Source organism: Tenrec ecaudatus, chromosome 1 (genome assembly GCF_050624435.1).
Source record: "Tenrec ecaudatus isolate mTenEca1 chromosome 1, mTenEca1.hap1, whole genome shotgun sequence".
Classification (NCBI taxonomy): Eukaryota; Metazoa; Chordata; class Mammalia; order Afrosoricida; family Tenrecidae; genus Tenrec; species Tenrec ecaudatus.
Genome location: NC_134530.1, coordinates 52,070,505 through 52,086,281, shown reverse-complemented (window position 1 = coordinate 52,086,281; position 15,777 = coordinate 52,070,505). Strand labels below are relative to the sequence as shown.

The 15,777-nt window shown below is 51.5% G+C and overlaps 1 protein-coding gene across 1 annotated transcript in view; it reads right to left on the bottom strand.

The window, feature by feature from the left end:
• Window positions 1-600: 600 nt before the first annotated feature.
• Window positions 601-15,777, bottom strand: part of OPRD1 (opioid receptor delta 1) — a 40,307-nt gene continuing 25,130 nt past the window's right edge. The window contains exons 2-3 of the mRNA XM_075538777.1: window positions 3,684-4,033; window positions 601-1,148 (exon numbers count right to left, since the gene is read on the bottom strand). Of these exons, the coding sequence (XP_075394892.1) occupies window positions 601-1,148; window positions 3,684-4,033 (898 nt within the window). The remainder of the gene's footprint in view (window positions 1,149-3,683; window positions 4,034-15,777) is intronic.

Here is a 15,777-nt window from a genome sequence, read left to right as displayed (position 1 = left end):
CCAGGCCTAAGAGTTCTGCTCTTGGCTGGCCCTCTGGGCTGGGCTCTAACGGAGCTTTCCAAGATAGAGGCCCCTATCCTACTGCAGCGACCTTATTTCGGGTCTCAATTCTAGAGCACCAGGTTCGGGGGTTTCTGTCAGGTATGGTACCTGCACTGTCAGGTATCTGCTCTGGACACCCCGTGAAGCGGGCGCCACTGAGCAGTTGCTATGCTGTCCTATCCTCAGCCCCTCCCCCAGGCCGGAGGGATGGCGATGGAGGTGGGGGGACGTGCACCCAGGTGCAAGTCCAGAGGCTGCCGGGTGAAGCCGGATGCCAATCCAAGGCACCACCAATATAAACGCTGGACAAGAGGCCAGAGGCATTTCTGCGGACGCCTCCGGGCCACGGAAATCTCCGCATCCTGAAATTGGTGATGGGGGGCGGGGGGAGGGGAGCGGAGGCGCTGCCCACACCCAAAGCCCCTTGAGTGGCTAGCTCCGCCCCCCAGCGCAGACCACGGGGCGGGGGAGCTCCCCGAGGTTCCATCCTGCCGGACCTCCTCCTCCAAAGCAGCGGCCCGGCTCGCCCTCCGGCCGCCCCGGGACGAAGCGGGCTGGTCAGGCGGCGGCGCCCCCGCCGGGGCCTTCGGACGGGGTGCAGGCGGACACCGGCTCGCGGGCCGAGGCGGCGCGGGCGCGGGCGCGGCGGAAGCTGCCGGGCTCGGCGGGGCCCCAGGGCCCGGGGCAGAGCTGGCGGAAGCAGCGCTTGAAGTTCTCGTCCAGGAAGGCGTAGAGCACGGGGTTGAGGCTGCTGTTGGCGTAGCCCAGCGCGATGCACAGGTGCAGCGCGGCCACCACCAGCGGGTCGCGCCGGTCGATGTCCACCAGCGTCCAGACGATGACGAAGATGTGGATGGGCGCCCAGCACACCACGAAGGCGCCCACCACCACCAGCACCATGCGCGTGATGCGCCGGAGGCTGCGGTCCTTCTCCTTGGAGCCCGACAGCAGGCGCACGCTGCGCAGGCGCAGCAGCATGAGGCCGTAGCACACGGTGATGATGAGGATGGGCACCACGAAGGCGAAGAGGAACACGCAGATCTTGGTCACCGTGTCCCAATACCAGCTGGGGTTGGGGAACTGCAGCATGCACACCACCGCGCCGTCTGGGTGAGGGACAGACAAACGCAGCGTGAAGGGGCTGAGCACCTAAGGGCCCCGCCTGCTTATCCAAGGCCATTTCCAGGCCTGGCTGTTCTTCTGTCACGAAAGGTGGGCTGGGGAAACTCCTACGCATCCCGAGAGGCCCAGCAAGATTGGCCCTGATCTGGGTGACCATCTTTCTATGCCTCCCCCAGACCTGTGTAAGCCTAGTGACAGTGTCTAGTCACAGCAGTAATGTCAATAATGACAGTCATCGTGATCACTTAAACACGCCACCCACCCCTGCCATTTCCAAATGGGGCTCCTTTGGGATAGCACCACTCGGATCAAGTACTACTCGGATCTTCCTTAAAGAATCTGGTGAAAGGAGGACACAGACCTTCCTGGCTCTGGGACCTGACCTTGGGCAACTTACTCCATCTCTTCAAGTAAGATGCTAATAGCACTACGCCTCACAGGGCTGTTGTGGATGAGACACAGAGAGCATTTAGCACGGTGGGATTCACACGGTGTCCTCCCAGGGCAGAGGGACAGACAATGTGGGAGCCCGGAGGTCAGGGCTAGGGTCAAGGTGGCATGTTCAGGCTCACCATCAGGAAGACAGACTGGACCGGAGACAGGAGGGGTGCTCAGGATGGAATCTGCTTTCCCCACTCTGAGAGTGTGGGCTGGCCGAGTGAGCATCTTAGGGGATGGTGTGGGATTTAGACGCAGCTCTGAGGCTGGCCCAGGGATCTCTTGGCACTCTGGAATTGGAGGAGCCCAGCAATAGACTTGGAGTCTAAGAATTCAGAGAAGAGGGGCGGGGATCCCCCACCCTCAGCCTATAGGCAGAGTGGGTCTGCTGGCAAAGCCACCACGACCTGCATCGTACAGAGGGCCAAATTCGTTTAGCTCAGAGATGAGCACCCACCCTAGGTTACCCAGCAGGTGGCATACAGTCCTAACCCGCTGACAGCCCACTCGGGGGGAGTGTGTGCGCACGGAGGAGGCCCAACTGGTCCGGCTAGAGCAGGCTGCAGTTAATGACCTTGAATAGAAGAATGATAGCGGGGAGTGGGGCCAGGCTGCTGAGTCAGGATTGATGGCTCAGAGGCTGTGTAAGGACAGCAGGGCCTCTACCTTTGTGAAGATCAAAGACGGCCAAGAAGTCTGTCCTCGCCAGCACCACCCTCTGCAAACCTTCACCTGCTCTTGGGCCAGAGAGAATGACCAGTTTGGAGGCGGAGACCTTGTGTTGTAGACCAAGTTCCACCAACTGTCTGGTCGGATGACCCTACATGAACCACTTGACCTCTCCGATTCTCAGTTTTCTTAGTCAAACAGAGGTGGGCGTCCCACCTTGCCCATCTCATAGCTGCTGTCTATTAACAGTAAGCTGAGCTTTGTGCTAAGGGTTTTTTATATGGGACTTAAAAAAAAAAGTTCATGTGAAAAAATCCATGATCTTTCTATTCGTGATCTTGTTAAAGCCCCTCTCCTATTACCTCATTTAACCTTTCTAAGCAGCTCGTGGCTCGGGTGGGTTAATGAATCTTTGGCACGTGCTAGACTATGTTCTTGCTCCCTTCCATTCCAGTCGGGACCTCGTGACCAGCTCTCACGAGGAAGGGATGGGTCACAGCATTTCAGGGTGGGTGTGCATTCTCCCTACACCCTCTCCACAGCCATCTGCGGGCCAGATGCAGAGAAGGCAATGGAGGTGCCAAAAGCATCCCTCCGATCCAAGGTCCCTGTGTGACTATGTGAAGCAAGCATTCTTCCTCCTCTTCCAATGGACAGATGTGAGTGGGAGATAAACTACTGCCGTGTGAAGCCACTGAGCCGTGGAGGCTACTTCTCCTAGCAGCCAACCTAACACAGGTAGTTAAGAAACTATTACCACTTTACAATGAGAAGATGCATCTGTCTAGACCAACCCCTGTGAAAGGGTCGTTTGACCCTCAAAGGGGTCACGACCCACAGGTTGAGCATCGCTGGTCTAGATACTTGCCTGTATTAGATTGGGTCATGCTTTCACTATATGAACAATGGCATTCAAATTGGGGTGGAGATTGTGTTAGGATCACATGGCCTGTACCACTCACAAAAAATCAGTGATGCCCTCACCCACTGGCCAGCCAGCCATCTCCCTATAGGTCACTTGTCCATATATTTCTGGCCCACTGCCTGTATATACACAGACCAGCCATTCGTAATCCCACAGGCCAGTTATTCATATACCACCCCCGGCAGCCTAGATGACCACTGACCAAGCATTCGTCCTACCCATAGTCAAAGGCCATCTCCTTCATTAGCCAACCATGCATATTCCCATTGGCTGGCATCCATACTCCCATTGGCCAGCCATCTACATAAAGTGATATCTACATTAGCCAGCCACATACTGCCCCTTACCTCTAGCCAGTCATTCACCACCCCACAGGCCAGCCACATTTTCATGGATCAGCGACCAGCACCTCCCACCTCCCCCCACTGCTGTGTGGCCTGTGCTGCCTCCTGTGGTCAGTGGCCTAGGCTATAAGTCACTCACTCACCCCGGGGGCGGGTTACAGCCATGACCATGATGGGCACACCCACACCTGAGGCCAGGACCCAGATGCAGATGTTGATCAGCTTGGCCTTGGCAGGTGTCCGGAAGTCCAGGGCCTTGACTGGGTGGCAGACAGCAATGTAGCGGTCGACGCTCATCATGGTGAGCGTGAAGATGCTGGTGAACATGTTGTAATAGTCGATGGAGAGCACAGCTTTGCAGAGCACCTCTCCGAAGGGCCACGTCTCCAGCAGGTACTTGGCACTTTGGAAGGGCAGCGTGCTGGTGGCCAGGGCATCTGCCAGGGCCAGGTTGAAGATGTAGATGTTGGTGGCCGTCTTCATCTTAGTGTACCTTGGAAGGAAGTACGTGGACAATTAATTGATCTCGTGTCATAGATTTCAGTGTCCCATTAAACTCAGGGAGGTGAAGTGACTTCCCCAAGGCTACACCAAAGGTCAGGGAGAGCACTGGGACTTGACCTCTGTGGCTTAGCACTTCCCAGAGACCCACGGATTTCTCCGACTGTGGAGAACTGGTGCTGAGCAGCTCTGATGCTGAGGGGTGGGGGGTTCAAGGGCGCTTCCAGACAGAGAGACTACGGACAAAGGGCCTTGCAATTGACTCACAAAAATCAGCCGATGAAAATCCACAACTCGCCATGGGGAGGAGGCAGGACGGGGCAGCATTTCATTCAGTTGTGCGTGGGTTGCTATAGTCAGAGACCAACTAAGAAACCACACAACTCAACTGATCAGCGGGCCGGATCCGGGGAAGTCACTTGAGCTCTCTGAACCTCGGCTTCCATATATGCAAAAAGAGGGCTGACATCTGTGCCATCCTCCCAGGTGCTTGCGAAGATTCCATGAGAAACTATAGCACTTAACCCTCAGCCCAAGGCACCTGGCAAACATGGTAGAGCTGGGGGCTAGGCTGGAGTGAGCTGGCCCGCTGGCCTCTGCCCACTAGTCTGACCTCCTGGAAATAGGAAGGGCTAGCTTGGAAAGGACCCCCATGCAGCTGGCTCATTCCTTTGTAGATGCGGCAGCACACCCCCTTCCCACCCACAGTGACATGGGGAAGGGAGCAGCTGACTGTCATACACCCAAGCCAGGGCACGGGGTGGGGTGTTCAAGCTGCTGGATGCCCGAAAACTGCACCCCTGCACCAGCCACTCCCCACCTCGCTCTGTGCTCTGTGCTACCACAGACACCTGCGCTTTAGCTGGGCACTGGGTGCCTTCAGGTGACTGACTGCACACACCAAACAGATGGTCCTCAATCTCTGAGCTCACCACAGAAGCACCCAGGCCACCAGGCAGGGACGAGGGGTGCTTTCATGTACCTGGAAGCTTTGGGTTAGCATCCAGGAGAGGTGCACAGGCAGCTCCTCAGACTCCAGAGCAGCGAGGGCTGGGAGAAAGCAAGGAAAGTGATGTGCCTACGTGTGGTCCAAGGACCCCCTTCAGCATGGAGTGATGAGCCAGTGAGAAAGGCAGATACCTGGGCCCACCTCCTTTGGAGACAGAGCCCTGAGAATCGCCATCTCTAACCCACCTGTGGGGACACTGAGCCCCAGAGAGGCAGCCTGACTCACCCAAGGTCACACAGCAACAGGAGCAGAGCCAAGGGGAGCACTTCACCTTCAGGACTCCCAGACCAGTGCTCTTTCTCTACCGCACGGGAGGGGTGGGGGTGGGGGCCACACTGTGATTCAACTCCTTTAGAGCCTCTCTGAAATCTGCCCACCCCGGGCACCCAGAGCGAATGCCTCAGTTCGTTTTGAATGGCAGGACAAATTCACATTGGTTAAGATTTGATTTTCATGAAGTGACTGATTTTTTGAGTCTTTAAAAAAACAAAAATCAAGTTCCTCATTGTCCTCCAGGGCCAGCATCTGTCCCGCACCCTCCCAAAATAGCTGTCATTTGCTCTGGGGCTGGAGAAGCACGGGTTTCGCTCAGAGACAACAGAAGTGCGAGTCTCAGGAAGTCTGTCTTGAGCCCGAGTGGGATCACAGCTGTGGGAGGCGGTCCCCACCCCGCAGCTGACTCGTCTACTTTCTCTTCTCTTACGCAGAACAATTAGAGGCTGTTCTTTGCCTGCTATTTTGATTTGTGACGGATCCTTGCATTCCCAGAGGGGGCTGGGATGCTGGGAACGGAGAGGAAGCTTCTGTCACTGTTCATCTGTCCCTCTAGCCAGGGAAGCTCCCCGAAGGTGGGGGGGGGGGCAGGTCTTGTTCCCTGATGCCCACCGATGTTTTTGTAGATTCTGACTCACAGCGATCCGATCCTGTAGGACAGATAGAACTGCCCACAGGGTCTCCTAGATTGGAATCTTAGGGGAGTACATCGCAGGTCTTTTCTCCCATGAAGCTATATGGTGGGTTGGAACGGCTGATCATGCAGTTCACAGCTGAGCACTTAAGCATTGTGCCACTAGTGCTCCTTCAGTCCCCCCAATAACCCACTGCTTGCCATCAAGTCATCCCCACTCAGAGCAGCCCTGCAGGCCAGGGGAGAACTGCCCCTTAGGGTTTAGGGGACTGTAAATCCTTCAGGGAGCAGCCAGCCTCATCTTCTCCCTCAAAGCGGCTCATGGAATTGAACCAACCACCTTGAGGTTAGCAGTCCAGTACTTAACCCACAGCACCACCAGGAGTCCCATCAGTGGCGCACAGCAAGTAGCAAGCACTCACCAGTCATTGTGTTTGGCCAGTGGAGTCCCAGGCCCTCTCGCTTTCCTGGACACCAGGCCACAGCCTCTGACTGCTCAGCCCACGGCAGCCTCTCCCTGCTGCCCTTGCTCCCCCACCTGAGTCAGGCTGTTCATGGGAAAAAGGACACTTTCCTGCTTACTGCTCTCCGGTGACTCCCCAGCCACTGTGTCCCCTCAAAATACTTCTTGGACTCTTAACACCCACCCCTCTCAGCCTGTGATATAACCCCATGTGGAAACAGGCATTCCTTTGTTATGCTAATGGGGCATAGCCCAGTAGAGCAAATTCTGAAGCATCAGCTCAGGGGCTATAAAGAACAGCAGAGACAAGGACAAGCAAGCTAATGCCAAGAGAACACAAGAATGTGGGGCTACAGAAGCTGAAACAGACCTGAGAGGACCACCCCCAAGAACCACATCCTGAATCAGATTTCTGGCCTCCTGAAGAGAGAGAGTTTTTTAAACCATCCCTTGAAGTATTTCTGCACAGCAGGGCTAGCAAAGGCCTCCAGCACTGGTATTGTCCGCTACTGAGCCAAATGCTGTATAATTTGTTTTTCCTGGAGTCATAGTCGCCTCTCTGCCTCCATTTGCTTAGCTATGTATCGAAACAAAAACAAAACTCACTGACATTGACTGGATGCCGACTCTTAGCAACCCTGCCCAGGCAGGCAGAACTGCCCCTGTGAGTTCCCCACACTAATTCTTTGCGGGAGTCTCATTTTCATTCCCCGGAGCGGTTGGTGGTTTCCAACTGCTGACCCTGCAGACAGGTATTGCTACATGATCTCTCACTCCCGCAGATCTGTAAAATGCCCTTTCCAAGACGCTAGATCACCTAGTCGCTCCTTTTGTTTTCCTAGTGATTTATCTCCTGCCTCTTCTTCCCCTTCCAAATTGGGACTGATGGCTAGTGGTTACCCATTGGGCTGCTAACCACAGGTTAACAGTTCAAAACCAACAGTCCCTCCACGGGAGACCGAAGAAGCTTTCCTCCAGTTGAGTTAGTCTCAGAAAACTCACAGGGGCAGTTCTACCCTCCCATATAAGGTTGCTATGACTCAACGGCAGTAAGCGTTGGGTTTTTTTAGTGGGTGGGGGGGGGGCTTTCTAGACCAGCTGCACACCTGACCTCCTGTGGAGGAACACCTGCTCCCTATAAGTCTTCCTCTATTTTGTTTATATGGGTTTTCTTCTTAACTTTCTCTTTTGCAGTAGAGATTTTGAGATTTTTATTGAGAAGTTACCATTTGAGAGGCCTAAGGCCAGATAAAAATAAAGATGACAAAAAAGAGGGAATTCGAGTTTCAAGAAATAAGCCTTCCACAACTAGATCTAAAAGACAAAATTCAGGCCTTGCTAGTGTAACTCATGAGGTGCTGGTGGGTCAGAGGTCAGAATCCGCACCTTCCTGGCCCATGAGGCTGTGTGCAGCCGGCTGTCAGTAGAGGTTTGCATGTGCTGTGACATAGCACAGGAGGCCTGGAGACATAGTGGCTATGCGTTGGGTGATAACTGCAAGGTCAGCAGTTTGAAACCCACTAGGGGCACTGCCCATAAAGAGTTGTACTCTGGAAAACCTCAAGGGCAGCTCTCAGCTGTCCTATAGGCTTGCTATGCATCAGTATTGACTCAGTGGGAGGGAGGGAGGGAGGTTTCTTGGGATTGTCCAGACAAGGCCCAACTAGGAAGAAAAGACTGGCGATCCACTGAAAATCAGATGACGACACTCTACGGACCACGACGGTCCCATCTGTTACCACCCATGGGGATGGCAGCGTTTGGCGCTGATGCCGATCTGACAGCCACGGCAACACACTTTTTCTCCGTGTCTCACACGCTGCCCTGCTCCGTCCTGGCTGGTGCCGGAAATGTGCCTAAGCCGAACAGAATATCACTCCCGGTGGGGTGGGGGGGGGGGTTAGGGGGGGCTACGGGAGAAAAGCCACAGAACAGTTCTAGTGGCAGGCAAGTCTGGTCCCTAGACCGGGCCATTCAGGCCCCCAGATAGAGCTTCTCCTTGGATCCTTCCAGAGGAGTCTCTCCAGCTGCTGGCTCACATGTCTGTTTCACTTACATGGCTATCTCCTAGGATTCTCACCCTCAGTTGGTGGGGCACATTGCACACAGGCATTTCTGGAAAATGTCATTATTTCACTCTCATTTCTCATGGGTCCTCTCATTTCATTGTTTCTAATTTCAGTCTCTTTTTGCGTTGGCTTTTTTTGTTGTTGAAATTAACATAATTTTATGTATTTTATTAAATACTTTTATTGAGGGCTCTTACAGCTCTTATCACAATCCATGCATCCATCCATTGCTCTTTGACTCTGTAATAATACACTGAGGAATTTTATTTTTGATATCATTCAACCTTTCCACTGACTTTCTTAAAATTTCGCGCTCATGCTTTCTTTTTCCAGCCTCCTTTCTTCCTCTCTGAACACTGCTTTCTTACATCACATGATGAAGTGAGCACTTTATTTCACGGATACAGTAGCTCTGCTTAACTCTCTAAGGCCATGAATAATGTTCCAATTCTCTCTGCATTGTCTATTCCCCATGTTTTGGTCTGTGTCCATCCCCTGTGGCCTCCTCCTTTGTCTTTTTCTTCAAATATCTAGTGATACTTGACTAAAGGTAGATCCTTTCTTCAACCCAAGTCGAAGCCACTGTGCATGACTCAATTCAGACTCATCTCAGCCTCACGTGTGATAGAAAACTATTCCATACGGTTTGCTTGGCTGCAACCCCCTGACCCCCACCCCAATTAAGGGGTTTACTAGGGCAGTCAATGGGTTACAAATCAGGATCAGCAAACAATTAAGAATACAGTTGTTTGTCAGCAGCAGCCACGTCTCTCTCCCCTCCTTCTTCTCTCAGCTGCATTCTTTGGCCTTTGACTTCATGGGCCAGGAAGCCAGCCCACCTGTCACTCTGTCCAATAGTTACACAGTGTCTGGCCAGATAAAGAGGTCCTGGTCTCAGCACTGCTCTTCTGAGTCTCTGTGCCACAGCGTGTGAACTGCCACTTTAGACAGAGGTCTTGAACTTGCTCTTCCAAGGCCGTCTCGGTTTCTCTCTTCTCTTAATGGAAGCAGATCACCAGGCCTTTCTTCTGCAGTGCCACGGGGTGGGTTCAAACTACCCACTCTAGATTAGAGGTCGAGTGTGAACCATTTGTGCCACCCAAGGATCTTTGAACCTTCAGAGGAGCACAAGAGTCCGGCTGCTGTGTGTGTGTGTGTGTGTGTGTGTGTGTGCACATAGATCAGCGCAGGTCCCTGTCTACTGGTGGCTTACACTGTCGGAGGACTGGTCAGTGATCTGACTTTTACACTGGGTGGTGTCTAAGTTTATCAATTTCCATAGGTCTCTTCTCTGGGACCTGCAGAAAAAACCTTCTCATCTCCTGCAGGGAAGCCTGCCAGGGTTGTGACAGCAGGGCTGCAGAAGGGGTTCCAAGTCTCTCACATTTTCTACTTGGTGTCTCACTTCGGACCCTTCTGGGCCTGCTGGCTCTGAACTCAGAGCTCCTGTAGCTTGAGTTCTCCAGGGAATGAACCTTGACCTCTTACAGGTGCCAAGTAGTCACAGGGTTGTGCAAGGTACAAGAGTGGGCACCTGAGGGTCTCACTGTTTCCTCTATAGACAATCCTGTGCTTCGTCTTCAGTGCCGCACTTCCGTTCTGCTCAGCTTGTGACACCTCTGCTGATTGCTTTCCGCCCTCTATATATGTGTGAATGGCTACTCAATTCTCACTGCCATTGAGTCGATCCGTCTCACAGCCACCCAGTAGGACAGATGAGAAGTACCCCTGATAATTCCCAAGGCTGTAAATCTCTACAGGGGCAGAAAGCCTCATCTGCTCTCTCATGGTGGTTTTGAACTGCTGACCTTGTGGTTAGCAGCCCAATGTGGATCCCACTGCTCTATCAGGAGGCCTTGGTGTCTAATAGAGCCTCAAATGGAAACTCAAGAAGTGAAATGACTGGCACAAAGTCACAGGATTACTAAGTGACAGAGCTGGGATTTGAACTCAGGCAATCTAATGCAGCATCTGGTAACCACTTAGCTATCCTGCCCCTCGGTGCTTCCTACCTTATTTCCTCCTCTGCCTCTTGTAATTGCATACACATCAAGGGATGCAATTTTATTTAAGCTGAAGTTATTAACTGAGTTATTAACAAGTATTAACTGAGCAGTCAGCATGTGCCAGGCACTGACCTAGCACACAGAGACAGTCTGCTCTCTTGAAACCAATGTCCTTAAGGGGGCAGATAGTGAACAAACCAATAAACTAATGAATGTATTAAACACCCCGCTGCCATCGTGTTGATTCTGACTCATAGAGACCCTGTAGGACAGATGCCCCAGGGCCAAGCTATAAAGCTTTACAGAAGCAGACCGCCTCATCTTTTGCCTGCCCACCATTACCCTCTGCCATAAATAACCGTGATACAGTGATGGAGATTACCCAGTAGGTGGGTGTGCAGGAGTGTTTGTAGAGGGGTCTTGGCTTAGACTAGGAAGCCAATGCTGGTTTCTCTGAGGTGACATTTCTGTCAGGCCGGGAAGAATGAGGAGTCAGCCAGGCAAAGAGAAAGGGGAAGCTGGTTCCAGGTAGGAGGAACAGCATGTGCAAAGGTCCTGTGGCAGGAAAGAGCTTGATGAGCTGCAGATAATGGTCAGAAGCCAGTGTGACTTAAGGGTTGTAAGTCAAAGAGGGGTAATGGGACATGCAGTGGTAGAAGTCAGCAGAAGCCAAATCACTCAGGGCTTCTGGGCTATGGCAAGAAAGTTCAACTGTAACACAAGAACAATGAGAAGTCACTGGAGATTTTAAGCTAGGGAGTGATGTGGACTGATTTAGCTGTGCTTCTTAAATGATTCCTCTGACTACTGGGTGGAGGGGAGACAAGGGTGAGAGAGAATGAACTTTCTAGAAAGACAAATTGGTTACTTCCCTATCCCAGGAAATCCCACTGTTGGTGTCTGATTTTTTTTTTTAACTGCGGCTAATCAACTGCTGTTACTATGCTTGTGCACTAAAGCAGAGAGTTGGGGTGGGGAGATCCTTTGGAGACTTTCAGACCTTGGCACTCCAACATACTTTGCTGTGTATCAGGGGCATGTCAGTTCACCTCTCGGAATGTATTTCCTGACTGGTAATCATGTAATCATGCTATTTAGGAGACAACATGCGTGAAAGCATCTTCCGTGATCCTCAGCAAGGTAACATTCATCGAAACAGCGAGTAGCCAAGCACATTCACTTCAGGGCCAAAAACCCATCTGTTAGCCCGGGTAGACCAGAGAAACAAATCCAGAGGCATTCATATGTGTGTAAGAGGAAACATATCAAAGAGCAATTGTAAAATCAGATCTGTACCTAACAGGATAAAACTAAGATATATACACTTCAATATGTGCCAAAGCCTCATTGAAGCATAATATTCTATAAGTCAGTGGTTCTCAATCTTCCTAATGCCAAAATCCTTTAATACAGTTCCTCATATTGTGGTGATTCCCCCCCAACCATAAAATTATTTTTGTTTTGCTACTCTGATGAATTGACCAATCCCTGTGAATGTGTTCAACCCCCAAAGGGGTCACGACCCACAAGTTGAGAACCACTGCTATAAGAACAACACAACAATATTCTATGCCTATCAGTTGTAGTTAAGTAGCATCTGCACCTTAGTCCTATAGTCCTATGACTATATTCTCCCACCTTTGAAAGTTTGTAAGCCAGCCACTTCATGCCTTTCTCCGCCTAATTTTGGGTATCCAATGCCTATAATGCCCACTTACATCAACCCAGCGCCCTGAGGAGACAATCATATTCTTTGATGTGACGAATCTTCATTCCAGTTGGAACCTTGTGAGTCTGCATTCATAAGCACAGTCAAATCAGGACAAGACGTCCATAAAGTCAGCAGCAATATGCACCAGTTCACAGGCTCAACAATCTCTTCATCTGGTCGGGTTCTGGTCAACTCAATGTGGGCTGCCTCACTTAGCCTCACCAGGGTGCCCATTGGTCACCTTGCCTTTAGATCATGGCCCCAATCACAAATTCTCAACAAGCCTAGCCCCCTTGTGCTAGGTCATGAACTTCAGACCAGTCAACCTGCTCTCATCTTCTCCTCTAGTTCCTGTAAACCAAACCCAGGGGTGTTAGTGGCCAGACTCAACCCGACTCTTTATTGCTGCATTTCTCCCACAAGTGCATTCAACGAGTGGATCCAGGTGGTTACCTAGCAAGCTTTTCAGCCTGCCCAGAGTTCCCTTTAACGTTCAGTCCCAGAGAGGAGAATTTCATGGCTCCAAATTTTTCCAGCTTCTGACACAAAACACCTGTTCAAAATTCAAAAATCTAGTTTTTTTTTCTTCTTTAATCTGTCAACAGCCCCCTAGTCAAGTATCTTCACTTTTGAATGTCCTGAGCACTCAAGACACTGGGTGGGGCTTAGCTTTTCAGAGTCTTCTTTGCAGGCGTGTCCTAAACCCATTTAAAGTTCCAATTTTAATGGCTGAAGGCAAGTGGGCTTACAAGCTATTTTCATACTTCTCAAGAATCATTTCTATTTATCATATCAATAATAAGCAGAAGATATCATAATAAATAATGTAGAATCAGATACTAAACTCAATTCTTAAAACAATCCATTTCAATCCTTATCTAACTTATCTTAGTCCTTATCTAAACTTTTTCATTGATACGAAGTATGGCCTTAAGCTTTTGGCTGCATTGCCTCAAGCCAGAGCCAAGTGTTCTGTCAACCATTTTGACCTCTGTCAGCCTTTTTCTTCTCTCTGCTTCCTCTTCCTGCTGACAAGACATATGGAGCTAGTCTAGAGCCCTGAAGCTGGAGAAGCCACATGGAGACCCTGGCCAGGGCTGAGATGCTTCCATTGCCACTGGTTCCACAAGACTTTCTACCCAGTGGCCTGTGATCTTCCTGCATTCGGCATCATTGCATGTTTTGCATGAGTCTGAAGAGGAATTTATAGGTTGGTAAAGGACATAGGGGCTAATATCAGACTTATGGACTTGATCTGGACTGGGCTGGGATGTTGTCTCAATATACAATTGCTCTTTTATATAAAACTCATTCTTATACACCTATGAGTGTCTCCAGCATCTCTCCCCAGGCAAACGCAGAGCAGTTGGTCAGATTGGCTCAAGTTGCAATGCCTGGTGGCCGGCAGAAGGTCAAACACTCCCTCCTTTGTACAAGGCATGGCGGGGGAGGCAGGGGAGGGAGGAGTCTCACCAGATAGCTTGGGGTGGGTTGTTTGTTTCATTTAGAAGCGATCATCTCTGAGTGTCTTTTCTTTCAGGAACCAGACACTGTGCCCCAAGCAGGGAATTCCACTTTGCAACCCTCAGGCTTACACCATCCTACTCTACAGAGGAGCCAAGTCAGGCTCACTCTAGGAAGTGACAGGATTCAAACCGAGAGCCCTGTGGTTTCCACTGGGGTCCGTGCTGAGTCGTCTTCGGTCCCCCAGCCTCTCCCTCACCTATGCTGGCATCTCCAACGTTGGCTAGGTCTGGAGGGGGACAGGTGTGGGGAGCGGACTCCCAAGGTGCCTCCATTGCTCACAGTCCCACACCCGGCTATGGTCCAGGATTTGGAGACTTAGCCGCAGCTCACCGTGCAGGGGGGGCCGGGTAGAGACTTGACTCGTCAATAACATAACAGTGTCACCAGCACAAGGACACGGTCCAGTGGTGCGGTGCAATGGTTGAATCACTCTGCTGCTACCACAAGGTTGGTGGTTCGCACCCCTCAGCAGCTCCATGGGAGTAAAGCCCTGGAGGTCTGTTCCCCTAAAGGCTCCAGCTGAAAGTACTCTGTGGGGCGGGTCTCCACCCCAGGGGCTGCTTTGAGTCAGAGCTCACCTAACGACACCTTCCTCCCATGAGCCAGGGATTTCTGGATCTGAACCGATAATAAGTCTATATTGAACATTTCGGGTTTCCTAGGGATGAGGGGAGGCATTTGATATCATGTAATCCTCATAGCTCCATAATATTTTAAAACGCAAAACGAGTTGCTGCGGAGGCACATCCCAACTCCTGATGAGACACTGTGTGTCACAGGATCATTGGCCTCCATCAGGTTTTGGGGGGCTGAGTTTTCAGCAGTTGGTTGCCTGGCCTTTCCTCTGGGGCAGCTCAAACGTCCACACACGGATGGATTGTGCCGTCCAGGGACGCCTTCCACCTTTGAGGGAGATGCAGGAAACTTGAAAAGGTTGGTGGACAGATCATGAAAAGACAATCAAATTTTCCCACACATTTTTGGAAGCCACCTCATAGTATCTTATCACACCCACTGTACGGAGTCCTCGTGTTGGCACTGTTCCTGGGGACCTCATAGAGTCTGCGTGCCTCTCATATACTCACTCTGACAATGAGAATACGAGCTTCCCGAGGGCAAGGATTCCATCGGCCACGGTCATCATCGTAAGCTTTGAACCAACAGCAGGCTGCAGCCCAAAGCAGGTGCTCAGAGCACATTTGTTGAATGAATGAACGACGACATGTCTGCCTTCCACACCAGACTGGGACATCCTTGAGGCAGGAACCACATCTCCTTCATGCTCTATGCCAGTGCTCAGCACGAGGCTGGACACAGGGGAGATGAATCACTCATTTAGTAACCCCTGGTGGTACGGTGGTTACACATTGGGCTGCTCACCGCAAGGTCAACGGTTCAAAACCACCAGCTGCTCCAAGAGAGAAAGATGGGACTTTCTACTCCCACAAAGAGTCACAGTCTCAGAAACTCACAAGGGGCAGTTCTACCCTGTCCAATAGAGTCACTATGAGTCGGTCTCAACTCGATGGCAGTAGGTTGGAGGTTGGGTGCGCCCTGCTGTGAAGGAAGAGTCAAGATGGCCACACCTCTGGTGGTAACCCATCATAAAGCCAAGAGCGAAAATAGGCCATCTCTTTTCCTCTCCCTCCACACACCTCAGCACAGCTCAGCCCAATCCAGGGCCCTGACAGACAAGCTGGCCTGGCCCTGCCTGCCCTGCGTCTAGAGTGACTCCGCTCTGACGGCAGTGAGGATATCTATCCACAGTAGCTGTTCTGTTCTTCACGTACTTAAGGGGGGTTTCCACTTAGGCAGACAGACCACGGGGTCCAGGAAGGGGCAACAGTCCCTAAACTGAAAACAATGATAACAACACCAACGAGGCAAGAACACCAGCCCCCCCTCAGCCTGACCAGCCCCACGGCACCCATCAAACCTGCGCTTCAGCCGCCGAGTGATCTCAGTCGCAAACCATATGGATCGAGGGAGTATTCAGGATTCATTTTACTCCCAAGTGTTTTTGTGAATTCTCAATAAATAAAAG